The 18,042-nt window shown below is 35.9% G+C and overlaps 1 protein-coding gene across 1 annotated transcript in view; it reads right to left on the bottom strand.

Annotated features, from left to right (window-relative positions):
* Window positions 1-2,091: 2,091 nt before the first annotated feature.
* The window catches only part of VAPA (VAMP associated protein A), a 35,593-nt gene continuing 19,642 nt past the window's right edge, over window positions 2,092-18,042 (bottom strand). The window contains exons 2-6 of the mRNA XM_054058593.1: window positions 15,410-15,562; window positions 8,962-9,065; window positions 6,857-6,937; window positions 3,830-4,006; window positions 2,092-2,862 (exon numbers count right to left, since the gene is read on the bottom strand). Coding sequence (XP_053914568.1) covers window positions 2,704-2,862; window positions 3,830-4,006; window positions 6,857-6,937; window positions 8,962-9,065; window positions 15,410-15,562 — 674 coding nt within the window. The 3' untranslated portion in view covers window positions 2,092-2,703. The remainder of the gene's footprint in view (window positions 2,863-3,829; window positions 4,007-6,856; window positions 6,938-8,961; window positions 9,066-15,409; window positions 15,563-18,042) is intronic.

Genomic DNA, 18,042 nt, shown 5'->3' with positions numbered 1-18,042 from the left:
ATCCATCATACTAAGCTTTTTTAAAGTGCTATATTCATAAAAACTTTAAAATATTACTTCGATACTGAATACTTGTTCCATCTTGCCCTTCTGGAAAAAGAGCAACCTGCAATGCATTTTTAATTGAAGTTGCGCATTTAGCCTTACAGGACTTTACGGGCATTGTCGTTTGATCATATCACTAGGAGCAGTGGAGAGACTTATTTTCCCTGTGCTTACATACACAAGTAAGCAAGCAGACAAAGCAAGAAGTTCTAACCATTTCAAGAACAATGACAAACAATTTAATCCATATTACATAATTCACTGAATACAGTTGATCTCATCCAATGTGACTCCTGAGAGCAAAATAGTTTTAGCATTACATTTTATATACAGCTTTGAAGGGATTACTGGAAATCAAGACAGTGTCCTTATAAGCATTAGTAAGTACACTGGTTACGAGACTGCTGCACACTTTCACTTTGAAGACATTACACCATGACCAAGTTTTACCATCACGTGTTTGTTAATTATCACAGAAGTTATTTCAATCTGATTTATTATTTTTACCTTATTTCTGCTGCCAGACATCAAAACATGAGTCAGCTGCATTGAACAATGACTCCCTTTTCTGCTCTCAAGTCCTGAAATTGCTAGCTACCCTTGAAAGCCTCTATACACTATGCCATAAACACTTTAAGATCATCCGGAGGATTCTTTTTATTTAATTATTTTTTTCCCTTCAACGCAGGAATGACTGCTCTGTCTGAAGAAAACTACACCCTGCACACTATTGCTTTCGTTATTTTCCACGTAATCCATTTGGAATGGGCTACGAAAGTTTGATGCATCAATGTTCTGGTAGAGAAAAAAACTGGAAGAATTACACCATTCTGAACCAGTGGAATCAAAATAATCAAGACCTTAACATAGTTTTTCCAGTCACTGGGATAGAAGGAGACTTGAATGCAGACATTGGAACAAGTAATTGGAAACATCTGTGCTTGCATGCTTAAGTGAAAAGATAAGCACTATTTGCATTTTCTTCATCTTCCTTGCACATACGCAAGATTTTATAAAAAAGTTTATCACAGAGAGCAATGACAGAACATGACGTAATTACAGGGTTTTTTTTAAAAAGCACTAGAAATCAAAGGCAACCAAGATAACATACATCTTCTCTGGAACATTCTTCTCAGCTATGTAAGGTGTGCATATCCCAAGGTCTAACACAATTAGCTGCATCACATCAAGTCAAGCTGCCCAAGAGCATACACAATTTTGCTTACAGGAGTAAATCCCTTCTGCAATTTTTCAGTTTACAAGTAATCCCCTGTATTGGATTATGCTTAGTCAGAAGTACAGATAATATTTTGTTCCAATACTACTCTTCATTTTTATGACATATTCAGAGATGAGGCAAGACATAAGACTAAGGGCAGTGAAGCATTTCAGACCCCCAAAAATGCATTCTTTAAACTTAGCTATGCATGGCTAACAAAGGTAGATCTGCCAAGAGTTGCACAAAAAATTACTTTCATTTCCAAAGCAAGCAACGGAGGCTCACTCAGCAAGTATCAACTCTTCTGCATCATGGAATTCATTATGGGTGTCTGAACCTTTCCAATTGCATTTTTGAATATCTGCTAAAACAGAATTACAGATGGAGTAAGTTAGTATATGTGAATTAAGTACCCTTATGAAATCAAATAATGACTCCTGGGAGACACCCAGAAGATCCAAAGATGGAACAGAAGGTTGATTACACTCCTGCACAATCCAAACAATGTGTTAATATATTGAAAACATTCATGTCTGGAATTAGTACCTGCTGGATATCCAAATTATTCTGTCCCCAAACAAAGGCGATAACCATATTCTCTGTAGCTGAAAGCAGCCAGAAAACAGTTCATTTTCCTAAACAAATGGAATGGAAGCCTTTCTTTAGCCCCCCCAAGCTTCAATTACAACAGTCTAAGCCAGAGACTTATGCAAATAAACTTCAAAACAGCCATTTGTTACAAGTAGCAAATTACCATGAACAATGAACTCGTTAGGAATCCCTTCTAAAAGTACGACACACACAAACAGGCTACCCAGCAGAAAAAATCTGTTAACAATTTTATTTCTTTTGTAATGTTAAATATTATGGGACAGGATTGTAAGGATGAAGAACTCTCAACAATGCTTCACAAGGGATAAGAAAGAAATTCTGCCGTGATATTAGCAAAGTAAGGTAAGGAGAAAATTTACACAGTAAGAGGCACCATTTCTCCCAGAATACCTCTTGTCATGTTCCTGAATGAGTGGGATTAGCAACTGAATAAATCATTTTTCAAGAGGTAACAGCAACAGATAAAATTTTAAAGGATTATTAAAATAACATTTACAAGACTCTGAACAATTAACTCTTATTAAAACCACAGAAAGAAAGAACAATTCTTTATTTATGAATTTTTATAAAGGACTGACTGTGCAACTGACACCTGCTATTGATGACTTAATGTACAATTTTGTCCAGTAGCCGAACAGTTTGTCTTTTTAGATTGTGTTTTCTAACCGTGCGAGATCATTAAAGGCAAAGCCTGTTATGATGCTGTACACAAAATGGCCACTTGGGCCATACTACCAATGAAGTGGTAGGTAAACAAATCTTTTTCTGGCCAAGAAAAAAAAAAAAAGGAAGCTGCATCTTTTGCATGCTTCTCTCACTCATTCTTTCTACAAGATGAACTTCCCTAGAAAGAATCCAATGAAAATGGCTGCAATTACAACAAGAAGTGAAGGAAGAGAGTTAGAGCCATTATCTCTGAGGGCCAAAGCTGTAGGTGATCCAGATTTATCCGAATGCGCTACCTTTCTGAGCCTCAGGCCTTCATCCTGAGGGGGAGAAAACAAAGATGGAAGAAAAATTTACGAACACATCTTCTTTACAGTTATAAGAATACAAAGGCCAAACTTACTAATAACCACATAAAGTTAAAAAAAAAATAAAAGTAAGATTACACCACACTAAAATCCAAAATACGAACATAGCAAACTGTAACATTTCACATAAGGACAGGTAAAATACACTAGTTTCTCTGCATGCCTGGTTAAAAAAAAGACTCTGAAATTCTTGCTATGCACAACAAAAAAAATCCTGCTTTTACTTAGTATGTGTCAGAATTAAATACCAGTAATTCCCTGTTCTTGAGGAAAAAATATCTGCTTTGTGTAGTGTTTCTCCAAACGTTCCAATGTCACCAGAATTACAGGTGCAGAGAGATCATTTCATGGTTCTTTAAAAGGCTACCAGAGCCAATGTAATCGTTGGATATCCAAAAGCAAATATATAGGAAAGTCACATGATGTCACATATTGATTAGTTACAGGTTATTGAAATGGCATCTTTATAGAAAAGCACTGGAAAGCAGCATTTGCTTGCCTCCTAGAAAAACAATTGTTCTTATTCACTAACAACTTGTGATACAGAATATTACCACCTTGGATCTCATTTACTTATTCTTATTCATGAATAAAAATGCACTTTTATTAAAACCTAGTAGTTCAGTATCTCTGATTTAGACTTAAGGTAACTAAGACCACCTTAAATAGCATAGTTTCATTTAGGAAGAAATTACACGGCTTCAGTATCTCATCCGTAACAACGACAAAGTCTCAATCATTCGGGAGTTTAAAATATACAATATACACAGAACAGTCAAATGGTGCTACAAATCAATCTTGACATTCTAATAGTTGCACCTAGTTTCTGGAATACACATCTATTGGCCTAATTACAAGCCAGATCTTTCAATCAAGAAGAGCGAAACCACTTCAATATAAACATGAAAGAAAAACTTACTCTCAGGTGCCGATTTTCATCCGTCAGCTTCATTATCTCTGCTTGAAGTCTTTTGCACTCCTCCACTAGCTTCCTCGTTTCAGTATCATTAAGTGAAACACTATGTGGTTTTGGCATCGGTCCATCCTGCTTAGATGTATTCAGTACTGGGGCAGGTTTGCTTGCATCTATATCATTCTACAAATATTAAGAATTACTTGAGAATTTTACTTACCTAGGGAAAATCACCCACAGCTTAAAATTGAAACAACCCAGAGATACTAGTATAGTTCAATGAAGCTCATATTTACAGTCATTTGAACAAAGACTTCTGTTATCAGTTCAATTCTGATTAGCTCAAATAGTAAAAAGCAAGAGAAGATTACACTGTTTACATTTGGTAATACTTGCTAGGGAAACAAAAATTAACACTTTAGCTGCTTGACACTGACCGAGTAGGCATCCAAAAGATGGCATAAAATACACCAAACAGCATATGAGCTTCAGAGGGAAAAAATAAAAGAAACTAATCCTGCAATAGTAAGAAACAAAAAGGAAATAGCTTGTGTCACCAATATGAAGTATGAATGGCAAAAATATTTTGTACTTATAGCATCTCATACTTTATTTATAGAAAATAAAGTAGTGCACAAACATGGAATTTAAGTCTCACAGCATCTCTGAAATACTCATTACTAATTTTGAATATAAGTGAAAAGTCACAAAAAGCTGTGAAAAAGCAAAAAAAATTTAAATATCTAGTTCCCACAGCTCTGCTCAAAATATGCAATGACCTTCAATAGACATGAATAGTACAATGGATTCAACTATAGCCAAGGTTACCATTTGTAAAAATACAGCATTCATATGGCAGTACACTCAAAAATAGTTCATATTCAGGTTCAGTCTTCTGTATTCCTACTTGCTTGGCTACACAGCTATGTCATTTGGACCACCACCACGCAGCATCTTTCCTACCCAAAATAGTCCAAGGCAAACACTAAATGTATAGAAAACCTATTAAAAGGTAAAAACACCTATGTAAAACCAAAAAAAAAAAAAAACCAAAAAAAAGATGCAAGAATATTTCCTTAGTTCTTCTATAAGTAGCAGCTATTTGGTCTACAGAATCTACTTGCATGTTATATTTTCTGCAATCCAGCCACAGACAGCATAACAGCCAAATCCTGCTACTCCACACAGGTACTCCCAACTGGACTTAAAAAGACCATCATGTTTACACCATGACTAAGCAGACCGGGATCTGTTACCTTTTTAATTGGTTTCCTAGCTGAACTGAATTCCTTTAGTAACACTGAAACTTCACTAGAGACCCAAGACTTATCTCCCTGGCACAAATCTCCCGCTGTTTGACCTCACTGACTGGTTCCTTCATCTCAGTCTTCTGGGTACGACTGGCAGGCATATGAAGAAAGTTGTTGATGGGCAGAATGAAATACTTGCATCCTGGTGTGGGTATATCCTGAGGTGGCAGGTGAAGCTTACCCTCAGGACTTGACAGATTTCTCATTGCCAGTTTTAAGGGATTGACTAAATCACCTGCAAACACAGGATTTTGCAATCCTACACTGCTACTCAGAAAAATTCAAATATTATGTACAGTCAATACTACGTAGATATCACATTAAAGAATTACAAAAGGAGACAGTTTTGTATAATCCACATTTCTCTCACTGCATTATACATTTTACAACATTAAAAACAAGAATAATTTTCTAGTAATTCAAGATGTAATTTAATAAGAAGACAAAAAACATAGGAAGTAACCAAGTGTCTTCAAAATAAATGCTTAACCTTTAGAATTTTAGCATTTAACACATGCTTAGAAAGCTTGCACCTGAATAGAAGGCTGCATCTCATGAATTATCCTTTACAAAAAAAAAAAAAGGCCAAACAAAAACATTATACTGAAATAGCATATGAAAAGTATCTTTATATTACACTCAAAAAATTGCTTTAAATGTTTGAAAGACAGCTACTGGCCAGCTAGCAGCCTCCACTGAGACCCTTTACACGTGTAAGAAAGATGTTTTTTACATGCAGAGACTCATGCTACTTTCACCCAACTGCTTTTTACAGACTGACAGATCAGTGTAAAAACTGGACAGTACTAAAAAGAAAAGTCCAGGCCATAAAGTAAATAACTTTGTATACAGATGTGCTATTTTAACAGTCTAATTCACTATGCTAAAAGCAGCACCAAAAAACCCACACCAAAAAACACAAACTATCCACTATGTAACAGTATTAAGATTCCATAAATAAGAATTCAAAGTATGATTGTAAAAAAAAAAAATAAAAAAAATTAATGCATAAGAATTTAGTTCCATTCTGCAAAACTTCTAGGTAAGGGACATTTAACTATTATTCCAAATATCAGGCAACACAAAACAGACATCTTCAGTCTGTATAAAATGAAACTGTCATCTTAAACAATCGAAAAACATTTTGTCTGAAGGCAAAAGCATGAAAGAGGTAATAGGGTTGGGGTTTTTTCTGTCTGATTATCTGTCTTTACCACTACTATGCTTCTAGAATTCCCGAGGTATGCATTAATTTCTAATCAGTACGTTTCTTTTCCAGCTGAATTAGCAACAGAATTTTTAAAACTGAAAAGCATTTAATACTTTAAAAAGCAAATGATGCAATTCACTTTTCACTGTATGTAGTGTTGAATATTTTTTTTCTTAATCTGACAGCAATAAAACACTAAAGCAAATCCATAATAAAAATAAAGCAAGGATAATAATTTTTGGTACTAGTCTCCATTGCTGGAGGCTTTTCGAATGCAACTGGTTAGTGTGCTCTCTTTCCAATGCGAGGCTGGACCAGATGGTATTTCAAGGTCCTTTTCAACCTTGCAAATCCTTGCAAAGTTACATACTGAACGCCCCTCCTGTCTGTTCAATTTAGCACAAATTTCTACAGTCCATTTAATCAACAAATCAAATAGGTTTAAAAAGCACTCAAAACAGATATTCATGAGATCCTACTAGTGCATAACAGTTTTACTCTTTTCTTACTCACCAGTTTATCATTTTCATTGGGCATTTCGAACACACATCTCAATTTGGAGTCCATTAAATCTTCAGGTTTTGCTTCTTTCCACTAAGACAACAATTATTATAGTTACTTAACATGCCAGACTCATATAAACACCTAAATAGTTCATAAGCTTGCTCCAAGTACTTGCTTCCTATATATCTGGATATTGTCCTTATCCCAGCTGCAATTTTCACACTCGCTTCTGACTTTTTTCATTTTGCTTACTTTGACTGCTGCAAAATAATAAAAGCCAGAAATCATTAAAGTTAAGTCTGAAAACAGAAATGAGTAAATTGAATGCAATGATGGATCTGGAGGTTTGTAGGGGATAGAGAGGGAACAACACAACAGTTCCTTTAACACATAGTAAGGAACAAGTATTACCCGAGTTTAAGAACAAAGTTCTAGCCCTATCACTCCTTGGTAAATGTATTCATCATATCCCATCTTGGAAGCACCAATTTTAAACAAAAGATTGAAAGATACCTTTTAGTGATTCAGTATTTAGTTCCAGAGTAAATTTCTTCAGTTCTTCCTATTTCAGATTTTTAATCACTTCCTCCTCTTACTGCACTATACATTACAATTTGAGCCTGGAGAATTTTTCAAAGCCATTTATAAAAGAATATTTTAAACTCCAATGTTTACCAATATATTTAAATAACTGTGAAAAATGCTGGAATCTTTCTGCTCAACTTAGAATTAACTTTCAAAGCATACACTTCATGTAGCTGCCTTAAGTCTCTAGGCTCAGAACCTGATCTGAAGTCTGCAGCAATTTTTCTAAAAATAGTTCCAATGAAATTACCTTAGAATTGCAGGTCTTACAGAGTAGAATATCCAGGCTTTTCATAACATCCTTCCTTTTTGTTTTTCCTTTTTTTTTTCCAGTGGCATTAGTTCTACAGTAACTTATAACTACAATTACCAATTATCTGCAAGATCTGCTTTTCAGTATTCCAGTATTCTATACCTGAACACACTGAGAAAGCAGTTATTTGAAAGGTATTTCTGAAGTGAATTTTTGTATGCTCATGAAATAGCCTTCACTTACCACGCACAACCAAGATCACATTAAGAAAAAGTGAATCAGACCAACACAGAAAAGAGATGTTAACTTTCTAGCTACATGTCTCAAAAACTTAACAATCTAAAAGATTTTCCACTCTTTCCAGTGAAGAGCGATACCTTCATGTAGGGGGACAGAGCCTAAACCTGCTGAGGTCTAGTAATTTCAGCAACTTATAAAACCTCATCTTTATCCTTTGTTTCCCCTCTTCTCTTTTGCCTTGAGTGAACATTGAACATACCTATGTAAACTCAGGCATTCCTTAAAACAGTCTGTAGAGACAGAAGCCCGTGGATCCCTTCCCTCCACCTGAATATATATGTTTATGGGAGCCCATGTGCACCCCAGAGGGCATGTACTGACAACTGAAGGCTTCCTCCCCATTGTTGACTGCTTATAAGGTCAGAAACAGGTGCCTTTACTTGTGAACTAACAAACACAAACCCAGATCTCTTCTTTCTGCATCTTTCATCACACCAATCCTGTCCAAGAACTGTATCTACAACATGCTCTGTCAAAAGAGAATATAAATCTATCCTTCATACCATGTTCAGCTACTTGGTATCTTGTAGAGAGCTATATCTTACTTAATGTTCCAAACGTTTTTATTCATTATAATCCCACTAAATATTTCACTTAAACACTTTCCAGACCAAATGTACTCATTTCATACAGCTTCAGGCTTGTTTAAATACACTCATTTCCTTCATATACAATATGTCTCCTTCAGATATCTGTGTAAAATGGATAATGCCCATATTTTGACACTGAACTGATCTTATCTTAGATTCACAATTTCCATTCAGTTCACCACGCAAGTTCTAAGAACCGAGCCTGTATGTAATATTAGAAACCTCAAATCACATACGGAAATCACTTGTTCAGAGAAAAAAAAAAAAAAAAACAACAATGCTCCAAAACTAAATTCCAAAACCATGATTCATTTACCATTAAGCCTGACTTTTTAAGAAAAAAAAAAATACACATACAACAGACATCTTACCCCATTTTTACTTACCACTGCCTCCATATCTGAAATATTTGGTGGTGCATAGGTTGTTTGTACCATAAACTTGTGTTTACTCTTCTCATTTGGGTCATAGTCAAAAGGCTGCAACATTACTGTTCAAAAGAAAAAATAAAGCATAAAATTGATTCTTCAGCCAATTACTGTAACAAGCATGCTAACCATTTCAGATTTGCTTCTCACTGAACAGACACTGGAAGTTAAAATGCAACGGTAACACTGAAAATAGAGCAGATACATACTGTAATAACAGCTACTGAGAAGAAAGATGTTAAAAGTTCTTCACAGTCTGGTGTAGTCAACATGATTTCTGTAACTACTATAGCTAGAAGACATTTCATATGCAAGTATGAACAAATAGATCCTGTAAGGCAAACAAAAAAGCCTAAACAAGCAAACACCACAAGACTTTTCTTCGGAATAAACATATTTTATGATCAAGTGAATGCAAAAGTAAAAGAACGGTAGCTCACATTATGATAGATACGCTGGGGCAGAGGAAACGTAGCAGAACCTACATTAGGTAGACGACCAAACAGTGCAGCAAGTTGAAATGACTTCTAAAGGTATATTAGTCTAAGCTGAGAGCAAAACTACTACAATACTTCATGCAAACTACAGTTATTATAGAGGTAAATCTGACTGGGGCTTTAATAATACATCTTTAAAACACTTTCAAATTGAGCTCGTTTAAAAAAAAATTATAGTAATAAGTCATGTAATAACTACACAACACATTTTATTCAAGTTTTAACATTCTTACCCATAAGCCCAGTTTAACAGTTAACAATTGCCCAAAACTAATCCAAAAATCCAGGTACAGACTTTAATTCTATGGCAAGTTTGGGGCCTCTACTGCATTTTACCAGCAAAGAAGGAGGGGTGGAATTCAAAATCAAATTCCCTTTAAAGGTAGCTTTAAGTGAAACACTAAAACAAAATTCACAACACCCACTTCTTACATCTTATCTTACATATTTTCTCTCTGCATTTTCAAATTTCAACATTAACGCATATTTAAAAATAACCCAACTTTCTGGATGAAACCAGACATTTTTGACACAATGTAGTTTGTGCTACACATATCAGAAGTAGAGCATGCAAGCGGTTCAGACTTTCTGAATGACAGCCTTACTATTGCGCTTTCAGCTTTCCAAAGTTGAAAACTCTGTTGGTCAAGAAAAGAAAATCCTATTTCTCTGTAATTTCAGTAATTTTGAAGTGTGCACCAACTCAGTAAAAAAAAGAAAATACATAATTGAGAGTATTTATAGCCTCCATTATTTCTACAGCACTACAATATTTTTAATTGAAAGCTTTAACTACAGAAGCACAGTACCTTCATCCATCCAAGTTATACAAGGTCCTCCTGGAGCAGACTAAATTTTTTTTTTCTTTTTCCACCAGATAGCAGTTATCCAGGTCACCCTGGCATCACTATTTTGTGTGTGGTTTCTTTAGTTCAAAGAGACTGAAATAACATGATGTCTATAATACAGCTCAGGAGATGAGAACTTATACAGGATACAGTTGCATCTCCAGGGGTGTAACACAGGGGTTTGTGGAAATACCTGAATACATAAGGTTTGTTATGGTAGTGTTGAGGGTCTACTGAAGCAGAGGGATGGATATAAAACCAGCAGAGTCTGCTTACAACCACACTGCCTGTCTGGTCCAGGCCCTGAAACAAACTATCACGTCAGCTCCCTTGTCTCCTTTCAGAGACAACTGGTTGTCTTACTCCAGATGGTAGTACAGACACCAGAAATTATATTAAAATATGTACACGTGGGTACACTTGCAACTTGGTCTACCAGAGGATAAGGACTCTGAGTAAGCTGTAGAGATAAATTATTTGACGGCGTACATACATTTGTCTTCCACAGAATGGGAATTCCAGTCCAGTGTATCTTCACAACAAATTAAAAGAGCAGTTTAAGTAGTTTCAGATAAAAAATATATATTAAAAAAAAATCACAAGAACTACATTTAGAAGTCTGATAAACACGTATCTGTATTTACCTACTTTACAACAATGAAAAAGTTAAAGCAGAAATACTGATTTAGCCAGAAAAACACCTTGTATGTTCTGAAAAAACTCCCCATATATGTTCTAAACCAATTCAGGCTGTAGACTTTGACACTGTTATAGCTTCCAAGAATTCAACTATATTTTCCACAATTCTGCATTTTCACTGGATGTATAATAGTTCAACAAGCCTTCCTTTACATAGAGTAAATTCTTCATGGTAGGATTGAACTGGACTAATTTAAAAAATACTAAGTATGGTATCAAAATTACTAACCTGGTCTGTCCAAATTCACTGTATGAAAAATAAGATAGTTTTAAATTTAATTACACTGCCACTAGCTTTAGACCTTAAATACCAGTAACAAGTTGCAGGTGTTTGCTACAGGATGGCTATTGCATTTTTTTTTCCCTTAAATTACACACAGAATAACCAGAGACTAAGTGAATAATCTGAATCAGATATATTTCACAAATAAAGCACATATAGGAATTGCAGTATTTGACATGCTTTCAATCAAATCTCATTTGGAGGGGTTTAAAAGCCAGGTTTCCTTAATCATTCGTTTCACTGTCATACAAAACATAACCAATCAAACTAAATGGTTTTTCCAGATATGGATGCTACAGCAATTTATCTCTAAGAATTGTTCCATCAACAAAATACTGAATAGCACGCAGTGCTTGAGTTTCCTTAAAACCACGGAAATAGATAGAGTAATGTGAAACACGGCAAAGCCAGCTCTCCATCATCAGAGAACTTCTTCACATGCTGGTAGAATCCTTGGATAACTAGTTAAATAGCTTTACGTATTTTAACCACTTGGTAATAGCTGAAAACCTGATGGAATTGAAAAGAAGCAGACAAAGACAAACCACAAATTCAGAGAGCTTATTCAAGCTCTTCATGGTTGTAAGGAATCACGGAAAATCTCATGACTATACAAAACCATAGTTTTTCAACATGTTCTTGGAATCCATGAGTAATTCAGAGATCACTTCTAGAAGAATAACAATAAACAGTTATAAAAGCAAGCCTCTTGTTAACAGGCCTATGTTTTCCACACACAAAGGCTTTACCTCCACAAAATAAATCTTAAAGCAGTCTGAAAACCAGAAGGAAGACTATTAACAAGTAACAGTAACAAGCCGTGAAGAAAATAAGAGTAACATGCTCTACTCTGAAAAGAAAAAAAAACCCAAAACAATTGTTGTTAATAAATTAACAAAAAGGAATACATTATATGATAATAAATAGTTAATTTAGGACATTAAGGTAAACATTACCAGGTCTTACCAAATCAGTATTTTTGGAAAAAATGTATAAACATGGATCAAGAAGGTTACCTAGTGATGCCCATGGACCTCCTTAAAATGATTGTTAAATGAAAATCGACAATGAATTTAAAAATTGGCTTGACTCTGCATCAGCATGATGCATTATACAGGCCAAAGACAGCTAACACTACCTCAACATTTAGTTTTGAACACATTTTCATTTCAGCCCATGGTATGCTATAGTTATTTCTCTCTGCAGAACAATGTGAGCAAAATCTATTTTTAATTATATGAAAGATGAGTCAGCACTGAAAACATTCAGTTGAGAGACTGGTGAGATAAAGTGGGTCACTAGAAAAATCATCTGCGCACTTGGCTTACCAAGTGACCGAAAAGAAACTATATGCTTAAAAACAAGAAGATAAAGTTGACAATTTGAGGAAGAGAACTTAATTCTGAAAAGCACTGTAGAGTCACTGTAACTAAACAACTGCACATGAAAGCATCTTGGGGTCACTGTAGCTGAATAACTACATGAGAACCCAGTAACACAGTAAAAAAAGAAGACTGAATATTCCCTGCTATGCAAACTGAAGAGTTCAGCAGTATGATACTGTTTCCCTCTATTGGTGAACCTGAGTTGAAACTGTTTGCAGCTTTAGTATTTCCTCATTTGAAAAAAAAAAAAAAAAAAGACACAGTTAAGACAAAAAGGCTGGAATTCAAAGTTGAGATATAAATAAAGTAGGCTTTTGACTACTTGAATCTTGAACCAATTCCCAGTAAAATGATATTTCATCCACAAAATGCTGGAACATCCACAATAAACAATACTGAAGTTTTAAAGGGTCACATTCTACAGGTCATATTAGATTAGAAAACTAGTGTCTCTCCTACAAGGAACATTATACTAAGGTCTTAATCAGTCATAAATACAAAGTTTTCCTGAGCTATTCCTTGCAACACTTGACTATATCACCTGAAGCTAGTTCTATAGCTCTCTTTAAACTTCTCAAAGGATATGAAGTATATGAATCTGAAAGGCTTTGAGGACTGGTCATGTTTCCCTTTTGCTTTGCTACAGCTCTCCAAGGACTCCTCACCATTTTAGACTTACAAGACCCAGGAACTCACACCTGTATTGCCTGCAATCTCTTGGAAATCACAGAATCATAGAATGGTTTGGGCTGGATCATCCAGTTCCAACGCCCCTGCCATGGGCAGAGACATCTTCCACTGGATCAGGTTGCTGCTCAAAGCCTCATCCAACCTGGCCTTAAACATATCCAAGGATCAATATCCATGACTTGTCTGGACAACCTGTTCCAGTGCCTGACCACCCTCAAAGTGAAGAATTTCTTCCTAAGATCTAACCTAAATCTCCCCTCTTTTAGTTTAAAGCCATTACCCCTTGTCCTGTCACTACACTCCTTGACAGAGTCCCTCCCCAGCTTTCCTGTAGCTCCCTTCCAGTATTGGAAGGCCGCAATAACGTGCCCCTGGAGCCTTCTCTTCTCCTGGCTGAACAACCCCAACTCTCTGTCTTCACAGGAGAAGCACTCCATCCCTTTGATCATCTTTGTGGCCCTCCTCTGGACTCGTTCCAACAGGTCAATCTCCTTCTTATGCTGGGGGCCCCAGTGCTGGACACCGTACTCCAGGCGGGGTCTTAAGTGAGCAAAGTAGAAGGGGAGAATCACCCCCCCCGTTGGTCATATCTTTAATGCAGTCCAGGATATGGCTGGCTTTCTGAGCTGCAAACCTCAAGTCCTTCTCTTCAGGGCTGCTCTCAATCCATTCTCCGCTCAGCCTGTATTTGTGCTGGGGATTGCCTTGACCTGGGTGGCAGGACTTTGCACTTGACCTCGCTGAGCTTCATGAGGTTCACATGGGCCTGCCTGTCAAGGTGACTCTGGATAGCATCCCTCCCCTCCAGCATGTTGACTGTACCACACAGCTCAGTGTTATCAGTAAACTTGCCCTCACTCCCACTGCTTATGTCACTGACAAAGATGTTAAGAAGTGTCCACCCCAATACTGACCCCTCAGGAAAGCCACCCATCACTGGTCTCCTCTCTACAACCTGTAAGACCATAGCCTATAAAAACAGGATTCTGCTCTCTCCAAGTTAGGAAATACGGTAGGTCCAGAGAAATAAGTTTCTAACCTCTTATAGCCACTAGTTCAACAATCCCCTTTATTCTGGAGATTCCTACCTCAAACTGATCAGGAAAATGATCTATGAAAATCATTTACCAAACCAGAAGACCAATATCTAGTCTTTTCCCATTGTCTTGAGAAAATCAAATCCCACAATTACTAACACCTGAGGTTTTTTTATATTTTACAGTCCAGTATAGGATTAGACTATTATAAAACAGCCATCAAAATTCTGTGGATTGTCAGAATTAGGTATGCAAGCCATAACTACATGGAGTCCCACGGAAAAACAAGAAATTGTCTGGCTTCAGGGATCACACTCTGTTAAAAAGTAAGGATTTTTTTTTAATCCGTTCACTCAAAGAAAACACAAAAAAAAACAAATAAGGAATGAGTACGTAGTGAAAAATACTAGATTTTTCAAATTTAAAGGCTACAAACTGCTTCACCTACCTGAAATAACAGAAAAAAATCATTTTTAATAAGCAATTTAATTATTGCCACTTAATACATACTACTGTGATAAATGGAATAATTACAAAACAATACAGGTCAGGGACCAATACAATGGTCAAAACAACTAGTCTATAATTGTGAATGATTTTTTTTCAGATGCAATGAACTGTCAAATGCTAAACTTCTAAACACATTAGAGCAGCCAAGCAATGCCCTACTTCAAGACAGCAATGATATTGCTAACATCACTGCCTATTTCCAACTCTCTTTTCCTCCTCTCACAGAGGGGAGCAGATATAAATGTGACAAATGGCAAGTATTTCTGTATGGAGGATTTTCATGTATCACTGCTGCTCTACATCAAGTCAACATTGTGCTAATGAAGGAGAACAGTTTTATTAAAAAAAAAAATTTTAAAATCTCACATACTTCAAACAGCCTTAAAGATCAAGCATTAGAGAACCTCATGAAAGGCCTAAAAACACCTAAACCTAAACTGCATATTCTTGTTCTTACCTGAAACAATTACAGATGATCCTGGGTCAATAATTCCACTGTTCGGCCTCACGCAGTATCGACGAGGTGCTGTGGTCTTCACTTTGAAGCATACTTTTCTATCTGATGGATTTCGTAGTTTAAGATTTGTAGTTACTACATCTGTAAAGGGACCTGCAAAAAAAAAAAAAAAAAAAAATTTCTTTAAAATATACATGTAGCTCTGGAAAAGATATCTGTTTATACAGTACAAATTACTCTTACTTGATGGCAACAAACTTCTAAAAGCAGGACAAATCATACATCTGTTAAGCACATACACTATTACATGCAAAGCATGCTCCGTCACCTTAGTTGTAACAAAATACACCATAGCAATGAACAAGTAATTCTTAAGTAGTATGATAGACTCAAGCTGCTGGCTCAAAAAGTTCATATATATATATATGCTAATTTTATCAAATCTTTCTTAACATATTAAATACCTAGAAGGTAAAGGACATATGCAAAAGTATATTTTGCTGTATTTTTCTTTAGGAATAGAAGCAATGTGTACTTTGAAGCTCTTTCAAATGTTTGAAGGAAGAAAACCCTGTGACACTGAAATATACTCATCACTCTTGAGATTTGAGCTTCTGCTGTATAGACCATAAAAACAGACCTCGACCTCATCTTTTAAACTCAAAATAGGCAAGAGAGATGATACTCTTTATGCATATACTCTAACTGATCAAAAAAAAAGAAGTTGTAGTTGCCATATTTACCTATTTAATGCAGTGTATTAATAATAAACTGTGTTTATTTAAACCACCAGGATAGGAATTGCCTGTAAGACTGGATCGGACAAGAGGCACAATTTCAATGTCAAGTTGCAAAAGCACACCTTCCGAAAGAGATCACCTCTAAGTGATGCCACACAGTAACAGCACAAAAAGCAAGTAAGGTTCACAGTGTTCTGAGCTGTGTTAAATCTCCCTTATGCTTGTGTCATCTGAAAGCAAGACTGCACGGGCACTAAAAGAATAACTCATAAAACCTAATTTCATGGGAACACGTGTACATTAATGTGTACATTAACTTTAAGAATCTTCTTTATCATCTTTTTAAAATTACATATCAAAATACTATAAAATAATTTTCATCAGTATCGAAAACATGAATACTTTTCCTTTAAAAAAAAAACACAAAGAAAGCAAACTTTAGACTACATAGGATGAAAAACACACATCATATGAACAAGCGGTATAGTTTAACAAAACCACTAATTGCAAGAGGCAAAGGAAGTCAATCTCTAGACACCTTATTCCACAAAGGTGTCTGGATTGCTCTGAAGGAAATGGCACTGGCCTCTATAAAACTTTACTACACTAGAGGGCTCACTATCTGATCCAAGTCTTTGTTTCCGAAACTCTCAGTCCGAATCCTTGCTTTTCAGGGAGTGCTAAACAGAGTATTGACAAAAAACACAGAGATACAATTCAATAAAGGAATAAAACAGGAGTTACTGTTCTGTTACAGAACACAACAGATGAAGACACATACAAGCCACGATTCTATTCAATGACGCTCTTGTCAGAAAATAGGAACTGGTATTAACTTGTCTGAAACTTTCTTTCTAATTTGGCCTTATGTGGAGGAAGAGATAGTCACCATCTCAATCCAAGCATATTTAACACAGCCGCCAAGATGAAAATTTACAAAACTACTTCAAAGTTTCCTGCCACTTGCCTCTTGGTGGCTCTTGCAGGATCTAGTTGCATTTACTTAGAGTGTGATCCAAAAATAACTCCCATCACCCACACCGCAAGCTGAACTAAAAATCAGGCAGCTGAATACTCCTCTAAATCTGAGACAGGTGATACACTTAGAAAAGATCAAACATTTATTTTTTGAGCTACACAAACATTTTGGAGTAAGTTATTCTAGGAGTTTTACTAACAGACACCAGGGCATTGCCTTCGCAGTGCCCAGTGGCATACAGCATCTTGAATCTAGCTTTCAAGGGTGTGGATTGTTTGGTTGTGTGGGGTTTTTTTTAACTGAAACACTGGACAACCTGAGGGGTTCTGCTTCTCAGTTTGCTCAACTGCTACTACTGAGGCAATTCTGCTCAAAGTTAAAAAATGCTCAGTTGAGAGGCTCATTTTTAAAGGCACAGTCACCAAGAAACGGAGCTATACTATTCAAAAATATCTTATTTCAAGACAAAGAAGCAGTGAATTTACGAACTGATGATAAACTAACTTTTTTTTCTTTTGAGACATGAAAGGTCCCTTTGTGTCTGCCTTCTCAAAGTACATAATAATGAGTGAGATTCAAAACACTCTTGAAATTATTCTGATATTTACTGTCAGTTTTTACACCACAGATAATTTAAAAAAAAAAATCATCTGCTTTTGTTCCCCAGGTACATGAATGCAGTGACCTCCTTTGCACTGCCTGGGTACTTCTCACAAAAAAAGCCTTTAACTCAGGGAAATTTTTTAGTATCAGACATTTCTTTCAGAATGGACCGAAATCTTTTTTGAAGTCTACAGCAACCTTTTGGCAGCTTTACCTTTCACCTGCTTTCTAGAAGCTTTAAAGAAAAAAAGCTGTATAAATCCTCTCAAGACTCGCAACCAACAGACTTACCAAATAGGTGGTAACAAACT

The sequence above is a fragment of the Cuculus canorus genome, chromosome 2 (assembly GCF_017976375.1).
Source record: "Cuculus canorus isolate bCucCan1 chromosome 2, bCucCan1.pri, whole genome shotgun sequence".
In the NCBI taxonomy this organism is placed as follows: domain Eukaryota; kingdom Metazoa; phylum Chordata; class Aves; order Cuculiformes; family Cuculidae; genus Cuculus; species Cuculus canorus.
Note: the sequence above shows the minus strand (reverse complement) of the source record. Positions and strands in the feature narration are given on the sequence as shown.